The 26,040-nt window shown below is 40.8% G+C and overlaps 1 protein-coding gene across 13 annotated transcripts in view; it reads right to left on the bottom strand.

Annotated features, from left to right (window-relative positions):
- The window catches only part of RASGRP3 (RAS guanyl releasing protein 3), a 53,966-nt gene that overhangs the window by 5,751 nt on the left and 22,175 nt on the right, over positions 1-26,040 (bottom strand). For 9 of the 13 annotated variants that reach the window (XM_072035674.1, XM_072035676.1, XM_072035681.1 and 6 more), the window contains 12 exons: positions 22,732-22,925; positions 21,289-21,389; positions 20,655-20,719; positions 19,818-19,949; positions 18,369-18,516; positions 15,903-16,076; positions 15,626-15,742; positions 15,049-15,324; positions 8,969-9,046; positions 6,122-6,238; positions 3,145-3,260; positions 1,714-1,861 (listed from right to left, as the gene is read on the bottom strand). In XM_072035674.1, the coding sequence (XP_071891775.1) occupies positions 1,714-1,861; positions 3,145-3,260; positions 6,122-6,238; positions 8,969-9,046; positions 15,049-15,324; positions 15,626-15,742; positions 15,903-16,076; positions 18,369-18,516; positions 19,818-19,949; positions 20,655-20,719; positions 21,289-21,389; positions 22,732-22,801 (1,542 nt within the window). In that variant the 5' untranslated portion in view covers positions 22,802-22,925. Of the gene's footprint in view, positions 1-1,713; positions 1,862-3,144; positions 3,261-6,121; positions 6,239-8,968; positions 9,047-15,048; positions 15,325-15,625; positions 15,743-15,902; positions 16,077-18,368; positions 18,517-19,817; positions 19,950-20,654; positions 20,724-21,288; positions 21,390-22,731; positions 22,926-26,040 lie in introns of all 13 variants that reach the window. The other 4 variants (XM_072035682.1, XM_072035678.1, XM_072035683.1 and 1 more) reach the window with 4 other exon arrangements.

Below are 26,040 nucleotides of genomic sequence, written 5' to 3'. Positions count from 1 at the left end.
CTTTAAAGGTCATATAGTTTTAATAATAGATGTTTTACCGGCTACAGCGGACATCGCGCTGTCATGCCCATTCATCCTACTGCACAGTCAGTGCACATTTTTTTGACGGTGAATCACTGCATCAGTGCAAAAGTAAGTTTCCACCTGCAGATGGATGGCGCTGAAATGCACAGCCAGCACACAGCAGATTTTGTCACTGGTTCCTGTCCTATCTGCCCAATGCATCCACAGGACAATGTCAATGAATTCAGTGAGCTGACAGGAAAAATGACCTTATTTCCATTTCCCCTACAACCCCTTATTCATTTTTATTCCTGAACTGGATGTATTCAGGGAGACGTGAAAAATACAACAACGGCCAGCCAGCAAATTGATACAGGAGAAAAATATCTGGTGGAGAACACATTGCAGGACATTCCTGAGCCCCACTTGGCCATGGAAGCCTTCCAAGCATGAACCAAGTGTCACGAACGCAATGACATCTTCCTGAGGCTGCAGGCAGCCCAAAACAATAGGCTAAGACCGGTCACCTCCAGCTCCCCAATGGAGAGCCCGCCAGCAGGCTCCTGAATCAGCATTAACTCTGTCACCTCTTGGGTTTCTGCAGTTCCAGCGGAAATAGGTGGAATTCCTTCTTCCCCTGGCCTCCATCAGTGGGAAAAGGGACAGGAGGAGGAACGGCAGCCCCAGCCTGAGAGCAGGCACGTCTTTGCACTCAGTGTTGCTGTAATTGTTGCTTTCAGCCATGAAGAAATATTACTTGGTGGGAAAGGTCACTGAGTAGAAGCTGAAGATTTTGCCATTGATGCTGGCAGCAGGTCAGCATGGGACGGCAGGGACAACGCTCTGGCTTTACACCCTGAGTGTGGGCCATGTACAGGTAGAGAAAAGGATCCGCTGCTCTGATGGAAACTGCTAGCCCTGTGTACTCCTGTGGCTGGCCACGCGTGGGCATTTGACTTCAGCGAGATGTGTACGTTAAAATGACATCTAAATCAGAATAATTATGTTTTCCTTACTTGTTTTGAAGTGGGAAAAGCTGGAAGAGGTTTGCAAGCAACACAAAGGTTCACAAACACAATGGTTTGCCAGCTTTGTGTAGAGCACTCTAATAAATGTCTTATTGTAAGTTATGACTGAGAGAAAAAGCAACTTAAAAAAATAATTAAATGCCAAACTTTCTCATGTTACAGAACTGTTGGAAGCACTTCTGATTTCTTGACTGAATTAGAAGATCTATTAATTCAATAGAAAAAGGATTAAGGCTGTTATGGCCGTTCAGAGAATTATGAGCAGAGCTCATGTTGCCATGTGCAATTTCCTGAGAAAGAACGGCTTTTGCTTCATCTACATCCTCTGTTCCAGACACCCATTTTCCCTTGAGCTTGTTTACATGGGAAATCAAGCCAAATTAAAGAACTTAAGATAAACCAAGTAAGGCCATTCATACAGTCTCCAATGTCCTTTAGTTAACATAATTTTACTTTCTTTCCCCGTAACAGTAATTCTTACAAACGCCTGTATTCAGGAACTACCAAAACAAAACTGGGTACCACAGCTACAACACGAGGAAATGCTTTGTGCTTCTAAGTGCAATGAGGCATTTGGCCAAGCTGAGGGAACTTTAATGGCACATGGAACCAGTTTGACCCCATCTACGTTAAAGAATACGAAATTTCGTGTGAGGTGTGCTGTTACTAAAAACATACTTACAAATCCTGCACAGTGCTCGCAGAAAGTTGGTTTAAGGTAGGTCATCTCCTGGAAGTTATGAATAAATCCTGGACCCATTTTACACTGGAACTGCGATTTAGCTCTCAGAAAGTAAGCCATCATTTCTTCTTTGCTTATAAGACCATCTCTGTTAGGAAAAAAACAGTAGAGTAGATCTGTCACTGCTCATGGCACCAAACACGTCAGGATTTTCTCACTGCAAAAAACATGAAGCACACAAAGCCTGTTCTCTGAAAGAGCTACGATAGTCTTGGCAGAAGAAACAAGCTTTCCCTTAGCGTCTTTGTCATTCTTACTCTTCATTAAACATCAGACACTGAACTCATAGCATGGGCCTTGGTTTCTCACCTGTTCATGGTATCAGAGCATTTGGTGGCTCAGACCAGGCCACTATGTGAAGGAGACTCCTTAGGCCCATGGCCACTGCTGGCCCAGCCAGCCGTGGAGACAGGAAGCTTGGAAAGGAGTCAGGGCCTGCTCTGGGCACCCACCACTGCTCTTCATGAACCATGCACCATGTCTAGTGAAGCATGGTAAGGCAAGCTAAAGACCTGGTCAAACACCTTCTCTCCTGGACTTGGGTCTTGAAAAGCTCTTGAAAGCCAAGACAACCATACAGTTAGCGTTGTGCTCAGCTGAACTGCAGTTTTTGTGTATTTTCATCTGAAAAAGTACATGGTACAACTGAGAAGTCAAACCATTGCAAAATACTATTTGTGTATTTCTCCCTGGTAGGGAAGGAGATGGTTTCACTGCAATGGAATTTGAGACCACTCAGTTCTTAACCAGCAGGAGCGCAATTCACGTGCTCAAATATTTTGCTGGATTCACCAAATCTGAATCCACAGGAAGACTGCATATGTACAGAGGGCCTAACTGACCATGTAAACTTCTTATCACAATAAACCACACTACAGAATTTATACCTCTGCTTTCTACTCACACAGTCCCAATGCTTATGCCCCTAGCTGACCACCAGCACCTCCCAGAATATTTATTAGCATCTTTCAGCTACTTATGCTCATTTCTCTTGTCCCACACACAACTTTTTTATCAGTCTGATGGCTGGTCTGGGTAAGGATCTCCAGAGTAGTTTGACAGTACTCTAAGGGTTTCAGCTCAGTTCTGGAAGGAACAAAGTTCATTAAGCTATTAAATAGATGACTTTTAAGGTAAAGGGAAAAGCCAGACTGCTAGCTGGGTGGCAATGCAGTATAAGAAGTTAAATGGAAATAGAATTCAACCATCAATGATCTTCAGTTCCTTGAGTGAGAAGCCAAACACAAGAGGCTTGGAGAACTGGGAGACATCGTCTCTTCAACATTTTGTTTTAATGTGTTTTTCAATTAAGGAAACAAAACAAAACAACCAACCAAACAAACAAAAATAACAAGAACCCCGCAAACTTACTGGTCTTTATCCAGCACACAGAAAGAGTCCAAAAAGGGGAAGTTGGCAGCTATACTTTCAAAGTCTTCCTGAGAAATATAGCCATCATGATCATGATCATAGTTCCTAAAGACAGACTGGAAAAACAAAAGGAAATGTTTGTCATAACATCCAGCCTGTCCTGAATCTGTACCAGCTCTTCAGTCTTTTAATTGCATTTAAATGAATGTTCAAGATTACTAATCACATGCTCTGCTCCATTGTTTTATTCCTATAAATACTACTTGGCACTTCAATATCCATATTTATTTGATTGTAGGGGAAAATGGCTATTTTTTTAAGAAAACTTGACCTCAGTATTTAGCTAGTGAAGCTTCTCAAGCTCCTCCACACCTCTTCAGACATAGTTATTCTTGGCTTTATTTCTTCTTCTTTTTTTTTTCTTTTTTTTGAAATGTCACTAAAGTTCTGCCTCATGTGACATATTCCCTTTGTTTCACTAAGTATACTTTTAATCAAGAAAAAAAAAATAAATAAAACCAGCCCAACAGCAGATTTCCCATGAGTAGTTTGGATATTTTTGGCTTCACTTAGCTTTTAGCTGGTCACCACTGTTCTGCCACAGTGCTGTTGCAATCCAATTTGCTTACTGATACTTTGACAACCAGATCACAAGCACTTTGTATCTCACAAACACTCCCTCCCATCAACCCAACCCAGTGTACCGCTAAGTAAAAAGAGACATGGGACCAAATTTCAAAGGTTGCACAAAGTGATGAGAGCTCTCCTTAGCTACTAAGGAGTTAGTATGTTCCATTTTATACTAATTGTGGAGATCCATAAGGGGCATTAAAGCTACATTTTTTGTCAGTCTGATGGGAAAGATATGTCAAAATCAACATGAGCATCTGAAAGACATTTTGAAACACAAGCTCTCTCATTAGGTTAATATTTGGTTGACAAAGACATGAACTTAAAAAACTGAGACCTCTGAAAGGTGCTTTTAGAGTCCTTATTTTAATGAGAATTTGAAGAAGCCAATTTCAAAGCAACCATGGAATGACCTGTAACTGATGGCTGGCAGACCTCAAAAATATGTCGAGAAGGAATCAGTTTGCACAACCAAGCAGTATCCAGCACTTCTAGTATTAAATACAATGCATTAAGGCCCAACTCAAAGCAGCTGGTAAATGACAAAGACTGGCAAAACAAAGACAGTTGTACAGGGTGGGCCTTTTGGTGAGCTGTATCTGTAACAGCCCCAAACTATGTTTTAATTCTGTGAGACTCAAGCCTGAACCAGGCCAAAATTGTGGAATGGGGGCCTGCATTTCTTTTGCCCACCACATTCTGGAAAGATTAAGGAGTTGCAACAGACTTGTGATTTAAACAAGCTATATCAAAGACAGTTTGGGATGTGGGGTGAATTTATCAACATATGGCACTGACAAAAGCAATACTGAAATAGCACATGCACTTCTGGCATCCCACATTAGGAGGAAAAGCAAGCAAGCAAAAAAAAACAAAACAAAATAAAAAAAAGCACACACAAAGACGAAATTGCAAAATGTATCTGTAGTCTGAGTAAGAGACTGAAGGCTTTGTTACCTTAACTACATAACCCCAATTAATGACCTGTAACACAGACAAGATCAGAATTTAATACTTCCTCCCAGAGTTAGTTATTGATTTGTAAAAAGCAGAAGGATATCTTGCTTCATTATCTCTAACACCTTCCTGGTTCCTCACTAAAAGTCCCGTAGACAGTGACACAACAGGTCTCAGTCTCTCCAAAGGGCCCTCATGGTGCCTGGTTTTGTTTGCATCACCTAACATGTCACCTTCCAAACTGAAGCTGCAAGATCCCAGCTGTAATTCTCCATGACCTCATGCCCAGATTTTCAAAGTGGTAACAAGACAGTACCGTCTTTACCATGCATAATATGCTCTGGACAGTCAAATGACAAGTTGAAAAACAAAAAAAGGCAGAGAGACTGCACTGATGTAGAAGTAAATAAAGGGAAAAAATCCAGGTCATTCCAATCCGGCTCTACTTCAAAATTTGATCTCCAAAATCCAGTGGGAGTCAATGAGGTATAATAATGTACTCCCTAAGCACTCACTGAAGTCATTGAGCACACTTTGAGCCTCATGAGGAGGCTCCAAACAAGGCAGCAAAACTGGCAGGTGTTTTCCCAGCAAGGAACTACCCAGAGGGCAGACACAGCACCTCCACCAGAGGAGGGCTTCCAAGGAGTCATCGTCCTTGGGAAAGCACCAGCCAACACTGAATTTGCCAGTCAGCATTTGCTGTCTCCCAGGTGGCTCCTTAGAGAACAAGGACGTCATTTTAACCTTGGCATGTTGGATAATCAGTTTCTATTGTAAATAAATAAGTAAATAAATCAATAAATAAAAATAAAGTCTGTTTCGGGTATACTGGTCTGAGCAGTAGATTTGATCTGTGCCCTTTGGACAGCTTGGCCACCAGGCACTAACATACAGACATCAAAAACCTTGTCTTTTGCCAGCAGATCAGCACAGTGCAATGCTTGGTACAGGGGAGGGTTTCTGGAGACCTCCTCTGGACCTAGCAATGTGTGAGTCCTTGTTTCAGAGTGTTTTTGCTTCCAGCTGTTGTAATGTCTGTCATCAGACATTAACTGAGCAGCTAGGGCTGCAACAACTCAGCTTTGCCCTTTCGATTTCTGTTTGCTAATCAAACCCATTGCACAGCAGCCAGGTTTGGATGCTGCTGAAAGTTTGCTTGTTTGCATCTGGAAATCTGCTTACTCTGGAAATCTGCTGCCTCTGATTCCAGGACTGAAATAGAAAAATATTTCCGAAGGTATCAGCAAAAGTTCAGATCTATTATCAGATATCTGAAATTCATCTCAACTGCAACAATTCCTTGAAAACCTCTAATTAAATTAATTGCAATGATGACAGTATCAAAGCCATTGTTCTCTTTGGCCAATAAATTCTTCCAAATACTTACGTCCACTAACTTTCTTATGTGCTTGTTAATGACTGTCGGGTCAGGCTTGGGTACCACTCCAGATGCCCACTCCAGAGGCACCACTGGCTTGCTTGGGGTCGTCGGGGAGGTAGGCTGCTGGGAGACAAGCCAAACACAAAGATGTTTGAACCTGAATTACGAAATCCAGTTTCCTGTTACAAGCAGCACAAGTACTGGAACCAGCTTCAACAGCTACACAACTCGGAGGAAGCAGGCAGGAAGGAGGGTCTCTGCACACAATGGGAATCAGAAATAGCACAGAAACCTGCTTTTCTCCATCCTGACGGAGCCCCCAAGGAGCTCGGCAGCATGAGGTGACCTGGATAAAGGGAGGGTGCACAGGAGTTGTGTGAAGGACTGCATGTCAATGCTGGTCTCTGAGCGCTTGGTACACAGAAACCCCACTGATTTATAGTCGAGGCACTGCACAAAGTGGAATAAGAGCTAAATGTTTCCAGGCAGGGATGTAAGTGAATCTACTACAAGCCAGGAGGCATGGCTTGATTCACCTGGCCATGATAAGACCAGCCAGAGTATTTTACTTCAAAAACAGAGGTTAGCTGGCAGCTCAGCTGATACACAGACTCACTCCATGCAGCCATGGTGCTTTGGGAACAGCTCTGGCACGCAGCAAGATGAAGATAGAGGACAAACCCGATCTCAGTTTCAGGTAAGGCTTCAAAAATCACCAGTCAGCACAAAAAAATGCTGCAAGACAGCCTGGCATTGTCCTACATCTGCTGCTGGGGATCTGGCCAAGGAAGCAGCATCAGGCAGGAAAATTTCAGCATGGTCTGGATCAGAGCAAAATCCACTGGAGCATTCCTGCCTTCCTTTTTCTTCTGAGCTATTTAATTTGAGTTTTCATTCAGTATTTTTTAACTATTTATTTATTTATGGTGCCGATGCCAATATTTTAGCACTGAAATCAATCTCATTCAAAAGCAAAAAAATATGTTAGTGTGTCCTCAGTGGCATAACTTTGCCGGGCAGGGCTGCCTGCTAGCAAACAGTTGTACTGGTGAAAAAAAGATAAAAAGATACCAAAAAAAAAAAAAAAAAAAAAAAAAACCACCAAAAAAACAAACAGGGAAAAGCAGGGCTATGTGACAGTGTGACAGAGGGAGATGCCATGCTACAGCTGGCAGTCAGTCCCCAGTAACTAATTTCTTTAGGCTGCCACACTGAGTGAAGAGTCTCTTTCCAGTTTTAGCATAACTAAAGTCTTGCTCAAGCTCCTGCTGACATCAGGCACACATGCTAATGGATAGCACACACTTTGCCTGGAAAATGACTGCAGCAACCAGCGTGGGGACTGCGCCCATACAGCAACAAATTATGGAGTGCTTGTAATAATACAACTACACTGTCCTGATTCCTTTGACAAATTTTTCCACACACAAAAGGTCTACAGCTTCTTTCCCCTTCAAAACATTTTGTGTGCATTGGGACCTGAAGCACAGAGATGTACGCTTCAAATAGTCTGGCTTCTGTAGATTCAGCCATAGCTTGTTACCCGTTGTGGTGCTGTAGCAGCTGAATGTCCCTGGTTATTCATTGATCACAGAAGTCTCCACCAACTGCTGGGAACTGTTAAAATCCACAGCACTGTACCTATTGCTTTTGTCCTTTAAGCTGAGGCTTAAGATTGAGGCAGCAACATGGTAATTTTCTTCACTGGAGGTAGTGACTCATTAGTCCTCCCACAGCACAGAGCTGTAACTGTGCGACCTTGCTGGCAGTGATGGAAAGAGGTGAGGGAGCCAGAACGGCTGTGATAAATGGGAACAGTTGTGGCCAAATCGTATCCAACAAGGACTGGAGACTCGGTAATGAAATTCCAGGTGTTCGGACTGAATTAATGCTGACTATGGAACTGTTCAGTGTTACTCTTCACCCCCTGCTGAGAGCGCACAGATAGGCCTCAAGGTGCTCAAGAGTGATGAACCACCCTTAAAGCCAACGAAGTCTGATACTTGAAATCTAAGGGGTTTTGCTTCCTTGCTTGCTTCTACAAAAACTTCAAAAAAGTAAAAAACACTGAAGAGAAAGACCTCCCACTGCTGGATGCTGCTCTCACATGCTCCTAAGCATTTCCAGTCAGTCTTATTTTTTGCTGGTGTTGGACTGGGAGGGCTCGGCCTGAGAGGATCATGTGCTGAATGTAATAAGGGTGTTAGTGCACCAAAAGAAATGCTCACAGGGCATCATAAGACCCAAACATTGACAACAGGCTTGACACTAATACTTTAAATGACAAATTCAACTACTAATTAAGAGATTTACCTCAGACTTGCAAAACATAATATAAAATACATCAATGAAGCGTTATTTTTAGTTGCACCTACTAAAAGATAAGAAGATACCTATTCTGAAGTGTTCAGACATTGCTTGAGAGCCCAAGATACTGTCAATTCTGCATAAGCAAACAGTTTTTACAACATTGCAGCTAGTGCTATGGCTTACCTAAGACACATCTTTGGACTCAGTATTGTTTTACGTAACTGCAGCAGCATCCAGAAAATGAAGTAATGGTCACACAATAAATAATTGATATAAGCTTACAAAGGATGTTTTCACATAAAGCAGAACTATGTTTTCCAGAGTCTTTATGGCAAAATAATTAGTAATGAAGTCTGGCATGTTTCACTGTTTACTTTTAATGTGTATTAAAACCTGTAGTGACTTTTTACTGCACAAGCATACACAATAAAAGGCTTTAAATGAAGGTGAATAATGAAATATACTAATGGGCATTCAAAAATACAGGCAATTGCATGCAGACAAAATAAGTAATACGACAAAACGCAGTATAAGAGGACCTACAGATTTGGAGTTCCTTGGTTCCAGCACCAATGAGAGCTTGTAGATGTCATCCTCTGTGTGATAGAGGTCCAGGGACAGCTATATATAAAAAACAGGGGAAAAAAGCAGCATTTATTAGACTGGGTTGGATGCAATAGGGCTGTTAGCAGACAGATACCTCCCACCGATGCTGAACAAAAGTTTTGCTGTTTGGAGCTTAGGATACATGGAGAAGCTGCTTGCAGCTTCACAGAGCTGGTGCAGCCGTGCTGCTGAGCACAGAATCACCGGATGGTGGAGGTTGGCAGGGCCCTCTGGAGGTAGCTGGTCCAAGCCCTGCTCAAGCAGGGACACCCAGAGCAGGCTGTCCAGGACCACGTCCAGGTGGCTTTCGAGGGTCTCCAGGGACGGGGACGCCACAGCCTCTCTGTGCAGCCTGTGCTAGGGCTCTGTCACCCGCACAGCACAGAAGGGCTGCCTGGTGCTCACAGAGATCCTCCTGTGCTCCAGTTTGTGCCCATTGCCCCTTGTCCTGGCACTGGGCACTGCTGAAATGAGCCTGGCTCTCTCCTTGTACTCCAGGGCTGTCACAGCCTGCAGCACAAGCTGCCGAGTGAGAGGGCCTGTGCGTTGGCCTTGCCAAAAGAGAACTGGCAGCAAGGATCATGCTCACACAAAGAGCTTTCTCTGAGCAGTTCAGTGGGTGCGATAGATCACAGAGAAGTAATTTGGTGAATATAAAAACTGCAGGGAACAGGTTGTAAAAGGACGAGGCTGGAGGTGCTGCAGATGATCTGCTGAAATCTGACTCATGAAGACATGCGGGACTACTGCAGCCCTTTACAGAGAGCAGCCCATGCAGCAGGAGCCTCCCTGGGGAGCCCTGAGCAGCAGCCAGCCATTTTCAGCTTCTTTTTTTTTTTTAGATAAACTAAAGATTTTCTTCCATGTACTCATCTTTTTTCCCTAGAGGATTTGCTGAGAGAAGAGAAGGGGCATACAGTGGAAGTAAAATGAATGCGTTTGCTTTCGCTTCGGCAGCTGTGGTCTCATGCAGATGCAGGTCTGCAGTGAATTCCTCCCTGCTGAAGTGATGAAGGAGAAAGGTAATCACCGCTGTGGTGTAAAAAAAGGTAATCTGTGGTGTAAAATGTAATCACCACTATGCAGTGAGAGGAAGTGAGCATCACGTTTCCTGTGATCATCTCCCTGCGTTAACTGGCTTTGGAGTAATTGACATGATCTGAAGTTACCAACCACCTTGCAAATTTCCAGTTAAGCTAAGATTGAGTTAAAAGGATATTTTACAGAAGACAGATAGAATTACTACTGACTAAACGACTCTAACAGAAGGTAAACCTGAATTGTTGAGTTAGTAAGGAACAGGACCAGTCCCAGGAACCACCTCCTCTTGGGCAAAATTTTATGCAATGAGCAAGACAGGGCTGTGCCTTTTTCCCAAGATAGGTTTGCATTCAAGAGTGAACACATTTCTTTAGGGGTCTCTGGATTTTGCATAACTCATTCTTTCTAGCAATAACACTATACTGAATTTTGTGCTTTGTAATTTGGTCATGGGCAGCAGTGAAAGCCGACCCTCAGCAGATCCACCCAGCCACATGGCATGTTGCTGTCACAGGGGAATGTGGGGACCTGTCCTAAACATAATGCAGATCAAGCAACAAACACTGTTCGGGTATTATTTACTCAGTGGCTGTGTTCTTAGGCTCCTTAGCAGTGTAAGTAATCACAACTCACTTGGAGCAAATGACACTGTCAGATCAGACAGGGACTGACAGCAGAACGAGTTGTTAGGCCTTGCACCCTGCTACCAAAGAGCACAGTTTTATCACCAGTCTGGGAGCCTTTGGGGATAGAAATACATTTATATCTACTGAATGAGTTTTAATGTCCTTTGCCTGAATTATCTCACCTTGTAATAAGCAGCAGATGTCACTTCATTAAGCACAACGCGCAAACATCAAGTATCGCGTCATTTCAAAATCCTAGTGAAGTTTCAAATTCTAGCACAAAATATTCAGGCATAGTGGCTATGGGGCAGTTAAGTAAGTTGTCTTTTTATATTTCAGCTACAGTTTTGTGCTAACAGATGAAGTGTACTAAGAGTTTTCCTAGGACACTCTTTGCAGCAGGTGGTGGTTTCCATTCTAATCCGACTTTCATTGCTGCCCTCTTTTCCTCAGCAATTTGGGGTGTGGGGTGAGGAGGGTGCAGGGGGATCAGAAAGGCATGGCTTATTTTTGTAAGTGGAACTTACTGAAGAAAAATTAGGGAGGGTGACTTTCAATTTGATTGTTTAGATATTTCTCATTCTCTTCACTAGACTGTACAAACGAATGGGACTTTCCAGCCATTTGCATACAGTCTCAGAACAGGTTAGTTAAATATCTGTGGAGACCTAAAAATAGCAGGGAAGAAAATGGTGGCACCAAATAAGTTGTAACTCAGTATTAAATGCACTGTAGACTAGTTAAAAGATTGAGATCCACTCCCAATCCACAGAAAGTGATGAAATATTTACCCACAAGCTTTTATTCACATTGTGAAATTATAAAAAGTGGAAATACTGCACAGCAGGTAAGAAAATCCCCTAAGCTTTGTGTCCAAACATAAGTTTTCTGATTGTGAAAATGTCACTAAAGCCATTATTTCTTTTGGGTGCACTGCTGAGCCTGTGCTTATTTCTGCTTTTACCACTTCTGCGTCATGGCTCCAGATTTCAGATACCAGGATATGGGCCAGGGCCAGGTGCAGTCAGTGGGGATGGAACAAGTGTGGGTGATAACTCAGGACAGGAGGAAGAAGAGCATGGGCTAAGAGCAGGCATGAACAAAAGTGCTGGTCCGTCTTTTTGTAACATGCTCTGGCTCCCTTCTGGCAGCTGAGTCACGCCACATTCAGGTCTCTTGCCCATGTAACTTGGTCTTGTTTACACATGACCAAGTGGGGACTCACATCACTAAAGCTCTCTCTCAGTCTCTGCAGCCTCCTGTGCCAGTAAACTTGGCGTTTGTCTCACTGCCCTCCATACAACAAAATTTTGCCTTATTTGTGGCATCTTACCTTCCATGCAAAATATTGGCTTCCTTCAGGTGTGTGATCAAAGTTAAAATTCTTTGAGCTAGATGCTGATGTTTTATGCTGACTTTAAGAAGAGAGGGGGAAAAGGAGGGAGCAGACTTTAAGTTTGCATGCAGACATATAAAATAAGAGAGAGCTCCAATCTTCCTAAAAACTGACCTTGCAGCAGCTTCTCCTGAAGTCAGAGAGATTTAAGTTCTCTTTTCCCCCATTCGCCCTTTTGGTCAATGTGCACAATAGCACCTGGGAAATGCCTATAAAACCCTTGACCAAGTGGCTTGAGCTTTACTACCCTGCCCTATGCCCCAGTTTTCAAGCCAGCCATCGCCTCATAGCTCTTAACACAGCTTCCTCAAACATCATTCCCAAAACACTTGAAACAAAACAGCTTGCCCGGAGCAGACAAGGCTCCCTCACTGTGGAAAAGAAAGATCAGAGCAAATTCCCACCTGCCCACTTAGTCCATGAAATGCCCATTTTATCTTACAGTGCAAGTTGTTGGACTAGGAAACCAGCAACCAGCAATGTACTTGTCGAGCCATCACAGGCCAGGCTGTTGGCACTTGCTAAGTGCAGCGTAAAATGCAGCACAGCAAGGCAGGCTCGATGAGAGATTTACACATTGCTTATCAGAACAAAACACCTACTAAAAGCTTGCAGGGATAGAAGCGGCTTAATGGGAAAACAGAAGAAGTGAACAAATAGTTGAGCCAGCTGATTGACGCACAAATGACGCAGAGCACTGCACACATTTGTACACATTTACTAGTTTTGGAAGGGAGATCCTCTAAGTAACATAAAGATGGGACATTTTTTACAGAGTTTATATTGGAGTGGGAGGATATAGCTATAAATTTAATATTTTTTTCCTCATGCTCTGAAAACTGGGGATGACTTTGGCAGCAAGGGAGGCTAAATCTGCTAAAAGACCATTTGCACATAGCAAGGTCAAGTATTTTTAGCCTGCGGTTCTTATCAACTTTGGGATGCAAACCCAGCCATTCTTCTCCTCTTCTTCTGACCCCAGCCTATAATTTAAAACTTTGTTATTAACAAACATTTTTACAGAAGCATTTCTTCTTCTGTAAAAGTTCACTATTAATGTGCAAGAGAACATTATAAAAAATGTTCGGAAATGTATTCGTATGGTATAAATGAGGACGGGACTTAGATGCTGGAAAAAAGTAAGAATATTTATAATATTATGAGATCTACCAAAGTTCAGGTCCAAGAGGTCTCTTGTAGATTTTTTTTATCCTTCCATGAGTTGCTGTCTTAAGTCAAAACTCCCACATGATTAAACAAGTAGAAAGAATTTCCCTGGAAAGGTTTTAGGACCTATAGCTGTCTCCATCACTGCTGAACAGGTACTATCATGGAATCATAAAAGATATAAAGTGTCACTAGTTAATTTTAACCTTTGATTAGGTCTGGAATCAATATTGCAGCATGCAGCTTCAATTATTTATGGTCAGATTGGTTCAATTGTTACCAAAGCCAGCAAAGCTATAGGAGGAACAAATACGTAAGAGCATCATAAGTGAAGAAGTACTCATATTGTACTCAATTACTTCTCCTGGTAAATTAAATCTACTGAATAAAATATTATGTGAGTATAAATAAAATCTCTATCATTTTGCTGAAAAAAAACCAAGAAAAATATTAAAAAATGGGGAAACGGGTAAAATACAAGAACTCAGACCGATACAATGATGGATATGAATCTACAAAGTTTTAGAAAAATATGATGCTTTCTGCTCCTTTTGGAATGCAAGCCATCACCCAAAAGAAAGAAGAGCAGCTAATGAGAACGTAAGCAGAGGTTCAGCTTCCAGACAAAAGAAATTTGGAGATAAACTCAGTCTTAAGAAATTCATGCTAGCCAACAAAGTAAATAGAATCACTGGAAAAGTTCACAAATCTGCCCTAGTTCATACATCTGTCCTAGTTGCTTGCTTCTTAAGTTTACTTAGAAAAGAATTCTACTGACTTAATGACAGCAAACAGCTTCTCTTTCAGTCTGGATTTGGGATCTGAAAGACAAATTGAAATAACAAGAACAGAAGCAGCATAAAATGATCACATATCAAGAGAGTCCTTTACCTAATGTAATGTGTTTCAGACTGCTCTCAGATGAGTAGGTGGCTTGCTTTTATCTGTGTGCAACACAAACTCTTTTATAACAAAAGTTTATTGTCTTCAAGTTTCTCCAGTTCTGTCTTTAATTCCAAAATGCTGATTTTTATTTTTTTTTTTTCCCTAAACTGAACAAACCATAGTGCTGGGTCAAATGCTTCTACAGTTCAGATCAGTGCTAAGTGGAATAAGTTTCAATAGGAGCAGGATTTGGTCTGTAGGTTCAGGCTGCATGCTTCAGTATGTTTTGAAATGAAATATCAAATATCATTTAATATGTAATATTAAAAAGGGGACTTAAAATTAATTTCTTGTAGCCTTATCAATTATGGCCTTTTGTTGCTGTTGTTGTGGGTTTTGTTTGTTTGTTTTGTTTTGCAGGAGCAGTTCAACATCGTGCAAGAACATGTATATTTATTGGATAGGAAGAGCACTGTACCTCATACAAAGCACAGGTGAGCCAGAACAGAATTACTCCCAAGTTAGAATTTCCCTAATGTGAGCATGCAAACACATCATCTAATCTTTGCACAGGATATATAAACCTAAATTCTAAGCAGTCAGAACTTAGATTTTACTTCTCCTCATACACATACACCTCTCTTTCTGTCATTCTTAAAAAAATAATTGATGCAATCCTCTTCTGTTTCTGCACCCAGCCATCACATACTGCATCAATGAAACTCTCTCTGACTTTATTCACATCTCATGTGAATTACTTTCTGTTTTGTGTTGTCTCCTTTTTTAAAACAAAAATGAGATAACGACATGTACCTTTCTTGTACTGACATTCAACATCTGAATAACAGAAGTCAATTGGAACTTGTGTAATGGAAGTGAATTGGAACTTGCACAATACTTACTGTTAGCAGGTTAATTAAATCCATATTAGGCTCTAAATGATGAGAGGCAGTTTGCAGGGAAACCAGTTCGCTCAAGGTGATGGAAAGCTGCTGCATTTTCACTATGTTTACTTTATTTTCATCTATCCAGTCAGGAAAAATGACATGGACAGCAATCAAGTCTTTCAAATGAACTCCTAAAATAGGAATTTTGAAGCCAACACAGTCAGCAAAAGCCTTGCGGTAGTTGCAGTAGTTTCCATTGGAAGAGACCAGCTCTGTCATTTCGTTCCAGTCCTACAAACAGCCAGAGAAGCAAGTCCCTGTGAAAGCATTCATAGCATTTCCTTAATCTGTTTTAAATGAGCATAACTCATGGCAGGGTGTTGACAGCGTTAATTTCTTCCCCAGCACAGGCAATCAAGCAGAGGATCTCTGTGAGCTGATCCTTCCCCACCGAGAGCCAACCAAAGTGCCTTTTAGGATGCCCTGCCATGATCCAAATATTGTGCTGGTGAGACCTGGACTGCAGAAGCCATCAGACCTCCAAGAGGGGATGTTCTGCTCAATATGTTTTTTATTCTGGAGTCCACCATACCTTTGTGACTTCTGAAGACAGATGAGAATGAGTCTCTTTCAGGCGAGAAATAGAGCTGTGGCTGAGACCTCCCACAACTGCCATCAGTGTGTTGAAGTTCTGGAGATGAAGGAGCTTCTGCAGGAGAGATAGATCATGAAAAATTAAAAATAAAAGAAATACGTGTGGCAGCTATCCCATATCACACAAGACAAGCTAAAGGAGACATCCTACCATGGATAAATCAGACTAAACCAAGGGATGTAGAAAAAAAAGAAGACTAATATACAAGACTCACCTGTGCAACATTGATGAACTTTGTGATTACTTCTGCCCTTTGCTGTGGTGTTGGCTTGCTGAGAACCATGAGCTGGACCCATTTGGAGATACCGTTAAATAAAGCGATAGACCTCTCCAAAGTAGGATTGTTCTCCAAGCAGCCATGGATCACATAGCTTTGGTAGTCTGTGAACTAACAGAAGAAAGGCATTTTCAGTAAAATGATGGACAACTTAAGAATCAAAATGAAACTCTAATTCTTTTTTCCCCTTCAAAGCTCCACTTATTTAGAAAGAAACTGAGATTCAGGATCAGTAGACCCTGATGCACACCAGTGCTTTCTTAAAAGTATTTTTTGGTCTTATTTTTATTACTTAATGTATAACTTCTGCTCTACCTATTCTGTTATAGTTACCACTCTCCTTTCTCTCTTCCCCTGTCCATTTATTTATTTATTTTTCATAGGTAAGCTCAAAGACAAGATTCAGACTAATCATCGTCTACAATTACATAACTTTTGGAAAACACTTTAGTCTACCCTGCAAAAATAAGTGGCACTGTTACATTTCTAAGCAGATTCCAGGTCACCTGGACTCATTGACACTTCCACATAAATGCTAGTTGTTTCTCTGCAGCAGCTCTCAGTTCCTCTGCAAATTGGGTCAAAGATACTGGGCTTGTTTTTCAGACTCTGTATTCTGATGTCTGCCCTTACTTTATTTCCTGGAAATGCACCATTTTTACAACATTTTTTTTTTTTACTTGTCTCAAGCAAACAGGCAACACAACTTCAAACTACTTCTTCAAATTACAGGGTAGTATAAGATTAGTTAACTCTAACTGGTTGCAGAGAAACATCTGAGCTAGCAAAATTCAAGCAGAAAAATGAATTCACAATTAAAAAAAAATCAACAAGAAAAAACAATTATTGCAGGTCTGAGTCATCTTTCTGGAATTCCCACCTGAATTCAAATATATCTTAAATGTATTTAGAAATCCAATCCTTTTGTTCTTGTCCCTTTACCTTTGAGGTTAGCTTTTCACAGATCACTATAGGGTGTTTTCCTATGATTTGAAGTCTCAAGTAATAAACCTTTGAACATTATTAAAGGATGTCAAAAGAGACATTCTATTTAGACTGGTCTTAACTCCTCCTTGATCTCTTTTTCCTTCCTCTATTGAAACTAACAAATAAACAAAAACCATACTTTTCTTAGCTCTGGATTTTGATTTATTTCATGAAAACTCTTTTTAAAAATCTCATATTTTTGCAGAAGACAACTTATCATCTTGAGAGCTTTGGCTTGCTTCCATTTGCCACCAGATACAGTAGCATCATGTGCCCTTTTCAGATAGACATTTTCAAGCAGAAATCAGCATTTCTGTTGGCATTTGGTTTACTCATTTGTTTTGCTTTAGCCGCTACTTTCATCTTTATCAATTTTTGCCTCTTCCTTATGTACAATCCTGTGTGGACGCGCAGCAATTGTATCTGAATTTTCCTCAGTACCAATATCTATCTTCTCCAAAACTGGAACCACGGAGGTCTTCTAGATTTGTTCTAGTTGCAAACAACCATTTTTATCAAGCCATGCAAGACAGAGATCATCTAGAAAATGAAAGGCCACAGAAAAGAGCCCAGCACAGATATCTTAAATGTATCTGAATGCTGTCTACATTATTTATATTGAGGTAATACACACATTTATTAATTCCATGCTCTATTCTGTAACAAGCACACTTCATTAGGTGTGTGATCAGGCAGTCTTTGAATGTCAGGAGCATCAGGCTGATGCAACAGCAGACATGGAAATATATTGATGAGGAAATAGAGAGTGTGGGAGGACAGGGGATCACCCGAGCCCTAAGAGCAGGAAGAAAGGGAAGTTGTACAGTCTTTCAAGACCCAATTCAATAAGGGCCTGAGGAACATGGACTGAACTCAGAGCTGACTCTGCTTTGGGTATGGGATTGGGTTAGAGGCCTCCTGAGATCTTTCCAACTTGAATTATCCTCTGATGCTAAGCTGAAAAATGAAAGGACAGTTTCTGAAGCAGTTGGGAGTGAAGGTAGTCTAGAGAAGTGCTATATAGGTATTTCAGTCTCTTCAAAAATTATGAAGTGCAAAGATTCCACTTTTTCATGAAAAGGAATTAACTGTTTTCTGCTGAGGAAAAAAAACAAAAACGCACCTGAATATTTTGAGCAGTAACATTAGCTTAGTCAACTACTGTGACACATGGCTGCAGTAGCTTTTAGCAGCAATTTTCACCCAGAATTTCTCCACAAAATTGAATTCTGTCACTAAAATCATTGGTCATGAAAAAGATTAAGGAAGTGCTGCTGCAGCCATGGCTATGTACATCATATGAAGGATTATAAAGATTAACGACACTGAAATGTAAAAATGTTCTGTTAAACCATATGAACACGCTCTTAAAGGACATGCTCCTAATTGCAAGTGACAAAGTTGTGGGCTTCTTACAGAAATTCTCCTAAAAGATTTATGCTCCAGAAAAGTGAGATGTTCAGCCAGCTCAATGGGCTCCAGATGATCAAACAGCAGGCAGGCTTTTCCTTTCTTGGAAATCTTCTTCCTCTGTGTAACTCTTCTCATCCAGTCATAGGAAGGACTGCAACAGAAAAATAAGCACACTTCTCATTTCTCTTTGGGTACAAGTGAGTGTAGCCTATAGTTTGCATAAAATTTTCAAGAGACAGATCATGATTTTTCTGAGCTATGACATCCAGCACATAATAAACACTCGGAGTAAGATACGTTCAGGTGTGCAATAAGGGGTAAGGAACTCAGGGCACTCAGTAACACTCAGAGGTGCTACTGCACATGATAAATGATAGAAGGCTTCTATAGAAACAAAAGGACAACGTATTCTTCTCTATGATACAGGAAGCTGTAATTCAAAAGTGCCTTGAGACCAGAATAAAAATAAATAACACAAAACTGTGATTAAGAAAAAGAAGACGTGAATAACATCAAAGATTAATTTTTACTGTGTAAAACCACAAGTCCATGAAACAATACAACAGCAGAAATACCATCAGTCAAACAGCTACCAAAACAGTATGGAGTTTGTGTATCAAAAGGTTAATCATTTACTTGTGAGCAATGGAATAATTCCTACCCACATACAGTAAAGGCACTTCACAGAGTGGAAAGTGGTTGCTAAATCAATATTTTAAAATGAAGATCTAGGAACCTGCATTTATGTGATTTCACTGGCATTGTTCTTGCAGAAAATCTTGCAACCCTCACTGAAATTAGTTGTCCTTCCAGATTACTATGACTTTTTTTTTTTTTTTTATAAAGAAAAAAAATCATTCTGAATATGTCACATTTTAGAAGAAAATCTGCAATATCACATGAGATACGGAAACCTGCCTGGCTATGTTTAAAAGGTAACTTTTGGGAAGTCATGGAAATAGTAGTGTAATCACTCTGATGCAAGAAAATCACACATGTTGATACTAAATATTATCCAGTTAAATCATAGAAAAAAGAACACAGAAAGGCACCAGCAAAATTAAACAGGTTTCAGATGCAAGAATAAAAATGCTTCCATAGGAAAATATAAAATTTACATAATGTGCCGGTCTCTGCATTGCTTGTCATTCTGTATGAAAAGTTACAAGAAAAAAAGTAATTTAATTAGCATTAGCTTTTTCAACAGTCAGAAAAATGATTTCTTTATCTTTTATATTAAATACATATGTATAAATAAGTCTTCTATTTACTGTGACACTACAACTAGAATTTCGATTGCTTCAAATTTAGAAGATGAGAGGGTGTTTGTAAATGATTATTTACTCTCTCAAGAGCAGGATGGCCCTTAATATTGTTGTGTTTTGCACAAAATTGGAATTCTGCTGTTACAGAGAATAGAGGGAAAGATGGTGAAGCTCATGACATCCTTACATGCTGGAGATATCAATGAGATGGATGTGATCCTCGTAGCCGAGCTGGCTGGCTAACTCTCGGAATTCTTCAGTCAAGCGAATCAGTCCAAGATCCAAGTTAAATTCTGCAGGAAATTCCAAAATCCAGTATCTGAAATCAACAGAAAGTGGTTTAGACACTGAGGGATTTAGGTGTGATATTCAGTGGCTGTGCTGGTATACTCACATTTTAATCAATAGAACTTATGTATATTTGAGACCCACAGGCTTTAGGGCGGAGAGGATCCAATGAAAGGATCGGTGGCATCACGCAAAAGGCACTTTATCATCTAATTTCCTTCAGCTAACTCACCAGAGCACAACACAGCAGCATTCTGTTGAAATGCCAAATTAAAGTGATGCATTGGGTGACACACACAAAAGGCACCCACATGTGCCCCGACTCGCATTTCCAGGGCACCCAGATGACACTTGCAATTATCCTTTGTCTAGAGGGAGACACTGTGCTCAGAAAAAGATTTTCCAGGGAAATGAAAATGTGAATTTAAGTGGCAGCTCTACCATGATAGCCTTGCAAACAAGGTCACTCCTCTGATGTCTATGAGAGCAGGGAAAAAGGCTTCATCAGTCCTGCTTTCAGTACTCTTCTCCCCTTCCTTGGCAGTGATATAATTTAGTCCAGAGGAAGGAAGAAAGAACATTCTTTTTCTTCACAATGACAAAGAAAAGAGAAAAAGAAAAGAAAGAGAAAAGAAAAAGAAAGAAAAAGCATATTTCCATGGTTTAGTTTTAAAGTTCAGAAAAAGAAATTACAATAATAATATCTGCAGCAGCATAAAACCAGAGGCATGCCTACCTCATGAAATAGCAGATTTTTAATCTGAATTCATTGCAGTTCTCCCCACTGGCATCTCTATATGTAGACTAGTTAAAGAAACCTTTGTGTGCCTTGATTCGGTAGTGTTGTTTTTATCTACAGCAGTCTGTGACTCTACACTAGCTGAATAAGAAATGGTATTAAACTTCTAGAGGTAACTACAGCATACTCTGATATTTCATTCATTTTCACAACATCTTAGGACAGAGAACATTTATTGGTTGCCATTTTGGCTTTTGCCCTAGCAAAAATGCCTCTATTACACTATTCTGAGTACTCTGCTGACCAGTTTTGAAGACATGTGGGCATTTAACTACCACTGTAGTTCATACTAGTCCAATGCTTGCCAGCATATATTTGAAAAGTTATCTTGGCAACATTTCTCCATTTATTCGAAGAAAGCATGCCTCAGCAAACTTGTACTTATGGAAAAAGTCTACAACCAATATCAGAAGAAAGCTCCCAGATTTCCACCTCCTAGTGTGAAAACAAAACAAAACAAAACCCAACTCTGTTTGTCAGTAATTAACTGACATTTTTTATATGCAGTCACAGAAGCAATCTGCTTTCAACATTGTAATGCTGACTTGCAAGACTTCCTGAAAGGATATGTGGACAGAAGCTTGCCAGCGAGCTCTGTGGAAGGCAGGTACCAGCGGTGCATTAGAAGAAAGGTTCTTGGCAAATGGCTGGAGCACTGATTTCCTTTGTCATCTGCAAAAGAGCAACAAGTGGATTAACTAGTCATGAACAGAGAGGAGCTGGTATTCTTCAAGTGGAGATAGAAGGTATAAAAAGTGAAAATGTTAGGTGGTTATCTACCAAATAGGAAACAAAAGCAAGGCACGCAAATGCTTTTTAGGGATAAATATTGCTAAATTGTAGTGCTGGGTATTTAAAAGTATTTGTTTTATTGGAGTTTTAAACAGTCCAATTAAATATTAGACTGTTTAAAAAGGGGATCTGCCTCAAGGAATTCAATTTCAAAGCAACACCTCAGGTCTGGAGGTGCTGGATCCTATCTCCAGCTGCCATACAGACCCTTGCGTCTCTGCAACATAGCCACTGAGACTACAGGAAGTTTCTTCCTGGCAGGCTGGCTGACCATCAGTGCTCCTCATCCACAATCTTAAACTATTTTCTGTCTCTTTCAACAGATAATAGTCAATATGTGCGTATGAGATGGGAACCACACACAGATTTATAGTTGTCAAGAGAGTGTGTATACAAGGGAGAGAGGCTTGACTTCCAACAGACATCAAGTATATGGGCTCTGCTACTTCTCAGTTATCTAGGGCACTAGGTATGGTGGTGGTCTACAAAAATGGGTATACAGGGATGCACTACATTCAGTAGCAAGATCTGGCCCTTCATTATTTAATCTTTCTCACCTTCCTATGCTTGTTTCTCTCCACAAGGGGAAAAAATACCTCATTCAAATCAAAAGCTGTCCTGCATTTCAAGAGACTTGAAATGTAGCTTTGTGAATTAAGGCCCCATTTCAAATCATTTAAGCACATCCATGAACTCATCTGGCTGCAGGGTGACATATGTCATGATTAATGGCGCTGTGGATCAAAGTCCATTTCATCACTTCTTTCCCTCAGACCTGGTATATCACATTTTAATAAGAGTAGAAAGATTACATGAGCCTTAAGTCATATTATTTCCAGTTATTGCATGATGATTTGGAAAACCTTTCAGAATAACAACTGGTCAGAAAAGCAGCTGTGTAACCACTCAAGACAATGCCAGAAATAACTCCTTGAACAATTCAACTAAATGCTTGTGCTGATCAAGGTCATCACTTTTAAAACCACTATACCCAATGCTGTGCTTTATCTGTATGAAGAAAATGCAACACAGTATGCATATGCTTAAACATGCATATCCATATTCTGGCCTGCATGATTCTGGGACAATATGAAACACGGAAAATTTTACAGAACAGAAATGTTGTTTGCCAAGGGAAAGACTGGCTAAATCAGAGAACTGCAGGGGTTATGCTATAAGATGAATTTCAAGAACAACAAAGCAGAATATTGAAAACTCCTACCAAACATTTCGATACAAGCATTCAAAAGTTCATCCAATGTTGCAGCCTTCCCAAGTGTGTTTGACCCCATTGTTCTTTAATCGTTGTCAAAAAATAAAAGACATTTTCACCAAGTGGAAGAATGCTTCTTCAGCTGCACAGCTTTTTCACTTTATTGTTGGTTGCATTCTTAGCTTTCTTTCTTCAAGGAAAATCTGGATAAAGAAAGTAAAAGAAATCAAAACTATATGACTATATGAAAGAATTATCAGGATGCAATGTTTACAGTTCAACTCATCTTCTCTGTAAAGTGTTTTTTTCTGCACACAACGCAGACCACATGAAAGACTGCCGTAAGCTATCCTTACGTTCCAGCTTGTGTTTTTAGGAGTTTTCCAATTGTTCAATTGTTTGTCCACTAGCACAAAATAAATCCATGGCAGGGGTCATAAAACAGAAACCAGATGGCAAATGAGGGCATGCATGTACGATGACGCACACTTTGTTCGGGTCATTTTATGTACACTTGATAAGTCACTTCTTGTTAATAACCCTGCTTTCATGTTCAAAGCATAACAATTTGTTTTTCCTAAGGTTACTGGTTCATGGTAGATATCTTCTTATGCTAATGTTCTTAATTGGCACAGACCACATAAAATATTTAATGAAGTTCATAGCAAGCACTAAACTCAGAGGCAATTTTTCAAAGAACCTGAAGATTGATTACTACAGCTTTTAAAAATAAATCTTTCTACAGTAGCTGAACACACATAGAAGGCTGAATGTATACAGACCATACTATGCATTTAATTAGCAGATATCCATTTACCTGAATGATGCACAAAGTACTCCCTTACTAGATTTCAGAAATAATTTCCATGTTATATTTAAAGAACTGATAGGACAAGGGGGAATGGTCTTAAACTAAAAGAGGATAGATTTAGACATTAGGAGGAAATTCTTCACTGTAAGGGTAGTGAGGCACTGGAACAGGTTGCCCAGAGAAGCTGTGGATGCCCCATCCCTGGACGTGTTTTTTCTTTTTCATTTTTGCTAGTATTACCATCCCATCTCCTATAATATATAGCATAGGATAGTATCATTCCTATCTTCTGTTGGCAACAGTATTAAAGCAGCCAAACAGTAATCAACAAGTAATGCTCCGTGTAAAATTGCAGTGTTGTTTTTTATTTAATTATGACAGCTATTTAACTAGTAGATACCTAGATCCTAATGCTACAGTACCACCCTCTGCAAACAACCTATCTGACCACTAATGGGTTTTATGCTTCTAAAAGAAGGATGTAACGTTTCCACTGGAGGAAGAACTGGCTGACTGGGGCTAAGCCACATATCCACAGCTGAGCCAAAATGTTACATCACATCTCTTGATTGCAGTCTCCAACAACTACAGCCACAAACTACACCATTATTTGTGTGATTAAGCACTGCTGTTCTATTGCAACAAGAAAACTCTCGTCTATATCATGCCATAACAGTATCCAGCCACTCCACCAGAACTAGAGATGGATATGTAAAACACAGCTATTTTTTTCACCTATTTAAATTAAATAAATGATAGCCTGATAGTCAACAGTTCAATGCAAGATAAGTGGGAGAAAAAAAAAAAAACAAAACACAAAACAATGACAACGAAAAACAGACAAGAAAATCATAGCAGAGCTTTTCTACATGTTGTATTTGGTTTACACCAAAAGGTTTTGTAGTGTCAGGGCTGTGGGGATAGCCTCTGTGATTAGAGCACAGCAGCTGCCTCATGTCAGATCAGAGCCAGCTCCAGATGGCTGCAAAATGGACCTGCCACTGGCCAGAGCCGAGCCAGGGAGTGATGCTGGTTGGACCTCTGAGAAAGCACGTTGAAGAAAGGTAAAAGTGTTGTGCAAGAGCAGCTGGCAGAGAGGAGTGATAAATGTAATAGAATCAGCCCTGCAGACCCCAAGGTCAGTGCAGAAGGAGGGCAAGAGGTGCTCCAGGCATGGAGAAGCAGTTCTCCTGTGGCCTGTGGAGAAGCCCCTGGTGGAGCAGGCTGTCCCCCTGCAGCCCATGGGTCCCACATGGAGCAGATCTCCATGCTGCAGCCCATGGAGAGGAGCCCCCGGTGGAGCATGGGATCTGGGGGGAGCTGCCACCCATGGGGGACCCGTGCTGGAGCAGCTTGCTCCTGGGGGATGGACCCCGTGGTACAGAGCCATGTGGAATAAGTTCCTGAAGAGCTGCTGCCTATGGGCAGCCCCCGCAGGCTCAGTTTGGGAAGGATGGCATCCGTTGGGAGAGACCCCGTGTGGAGCAGGGGAAGAGTGACCGTGAGGGAGCAGTGGAGATGCAGCATCAGGGACTGACCACCGCTCCCATCCCCTGTTCTCCTGTGCCGCTCAGGAGGAGGATGTAGAAGAGAGTCAGTGGAGAGGGATGAGGTGGTTTTAGTTTGCTTTTAGTTCTCACTGCTGTAGTCTGTTATTAGCAGACAATAAATTGCATTAGTCTTCCTTATGCTGAGTCTGTTTTGCCTGTGACAGTAACTGCTGAGTGATTGCCCTGTCTTTATCTCAACCCATGAGCCTTTTTTCATCATATTTTCTCCTGTTCTTTTGAGGAGGGGGAGTAAGAGATAAGTTGTGGTGGAGTTTCCCTGCCCATCAGGGTGAAATCACCACACACAGAAAGACTTAAAAATGTTTAACATACACATAGATAGTTATTTTGAACAGATATCTTTCCTTAGCACTCCCATGCAGTGTAATTGCATTTTGTGTTCAACATTTTGGAAGTCTTAAGATGGCTTTGTGGGCTGTCCTGAGAGATGTATTTAAAATGAGTGTGCAGGTTGTGAGCTCTGGAGACAGATGCAGTCAGATGTAATGCATTATCTTGTAAAAGAAATAGGGTACACTGCCAGTAAACTTGTGGTCTCATGTAAAAACATCAATGGTGAGAACACAGTGGGCAGCATGCAGTCAAGTTTTAACTGGTGGCTACTGTTATTTGTATAAGCAGAAGACATCACTTTTACTGCCGGAGGCTACTAAGGGGAGGTCCACACCTAGAAGGTACAGGGGTTAAACTTCATATTAAAATGTCAAGCCAGCCCATATCCCTGTGTGGGCACTTTCACATGGCTTTCACACACGTTGTATTGGTTACAGGTGTGAGCAAACCAGTAAGTTGGGTTTAAATAGGCTTACGTTTGACATACAGGGTAATATTTATTTAGCTAAGTGGAATTAAAACAGCTTTTTAGCCAAAACAAAGCAAATGTAGATGTAGCATTTTCTGCCATTAATTAAAAGTGGGCTATTTTTCTTCTACTTA

This window comes from Anas platyrhynchos, chromosome 3 (genome assembly GCF_047663525.1).
Source record: "Anas platyrhynchos isolate ZD024472 breed Pekin duck chromosome 3, IASCAAS_PekinDuck_T2T, whole genome shotgun sequence".
Lineage (NCBI taxonomy): Eukaryota > Metazoa > Chordata > Aves > Anseriformes > Anatidae > Anas > Anas platyrhynchos.
Note: the sequence above shows the minus strand (reverse complement) of the source record. Positions and strands in the feature narration are given on the sequence as shown.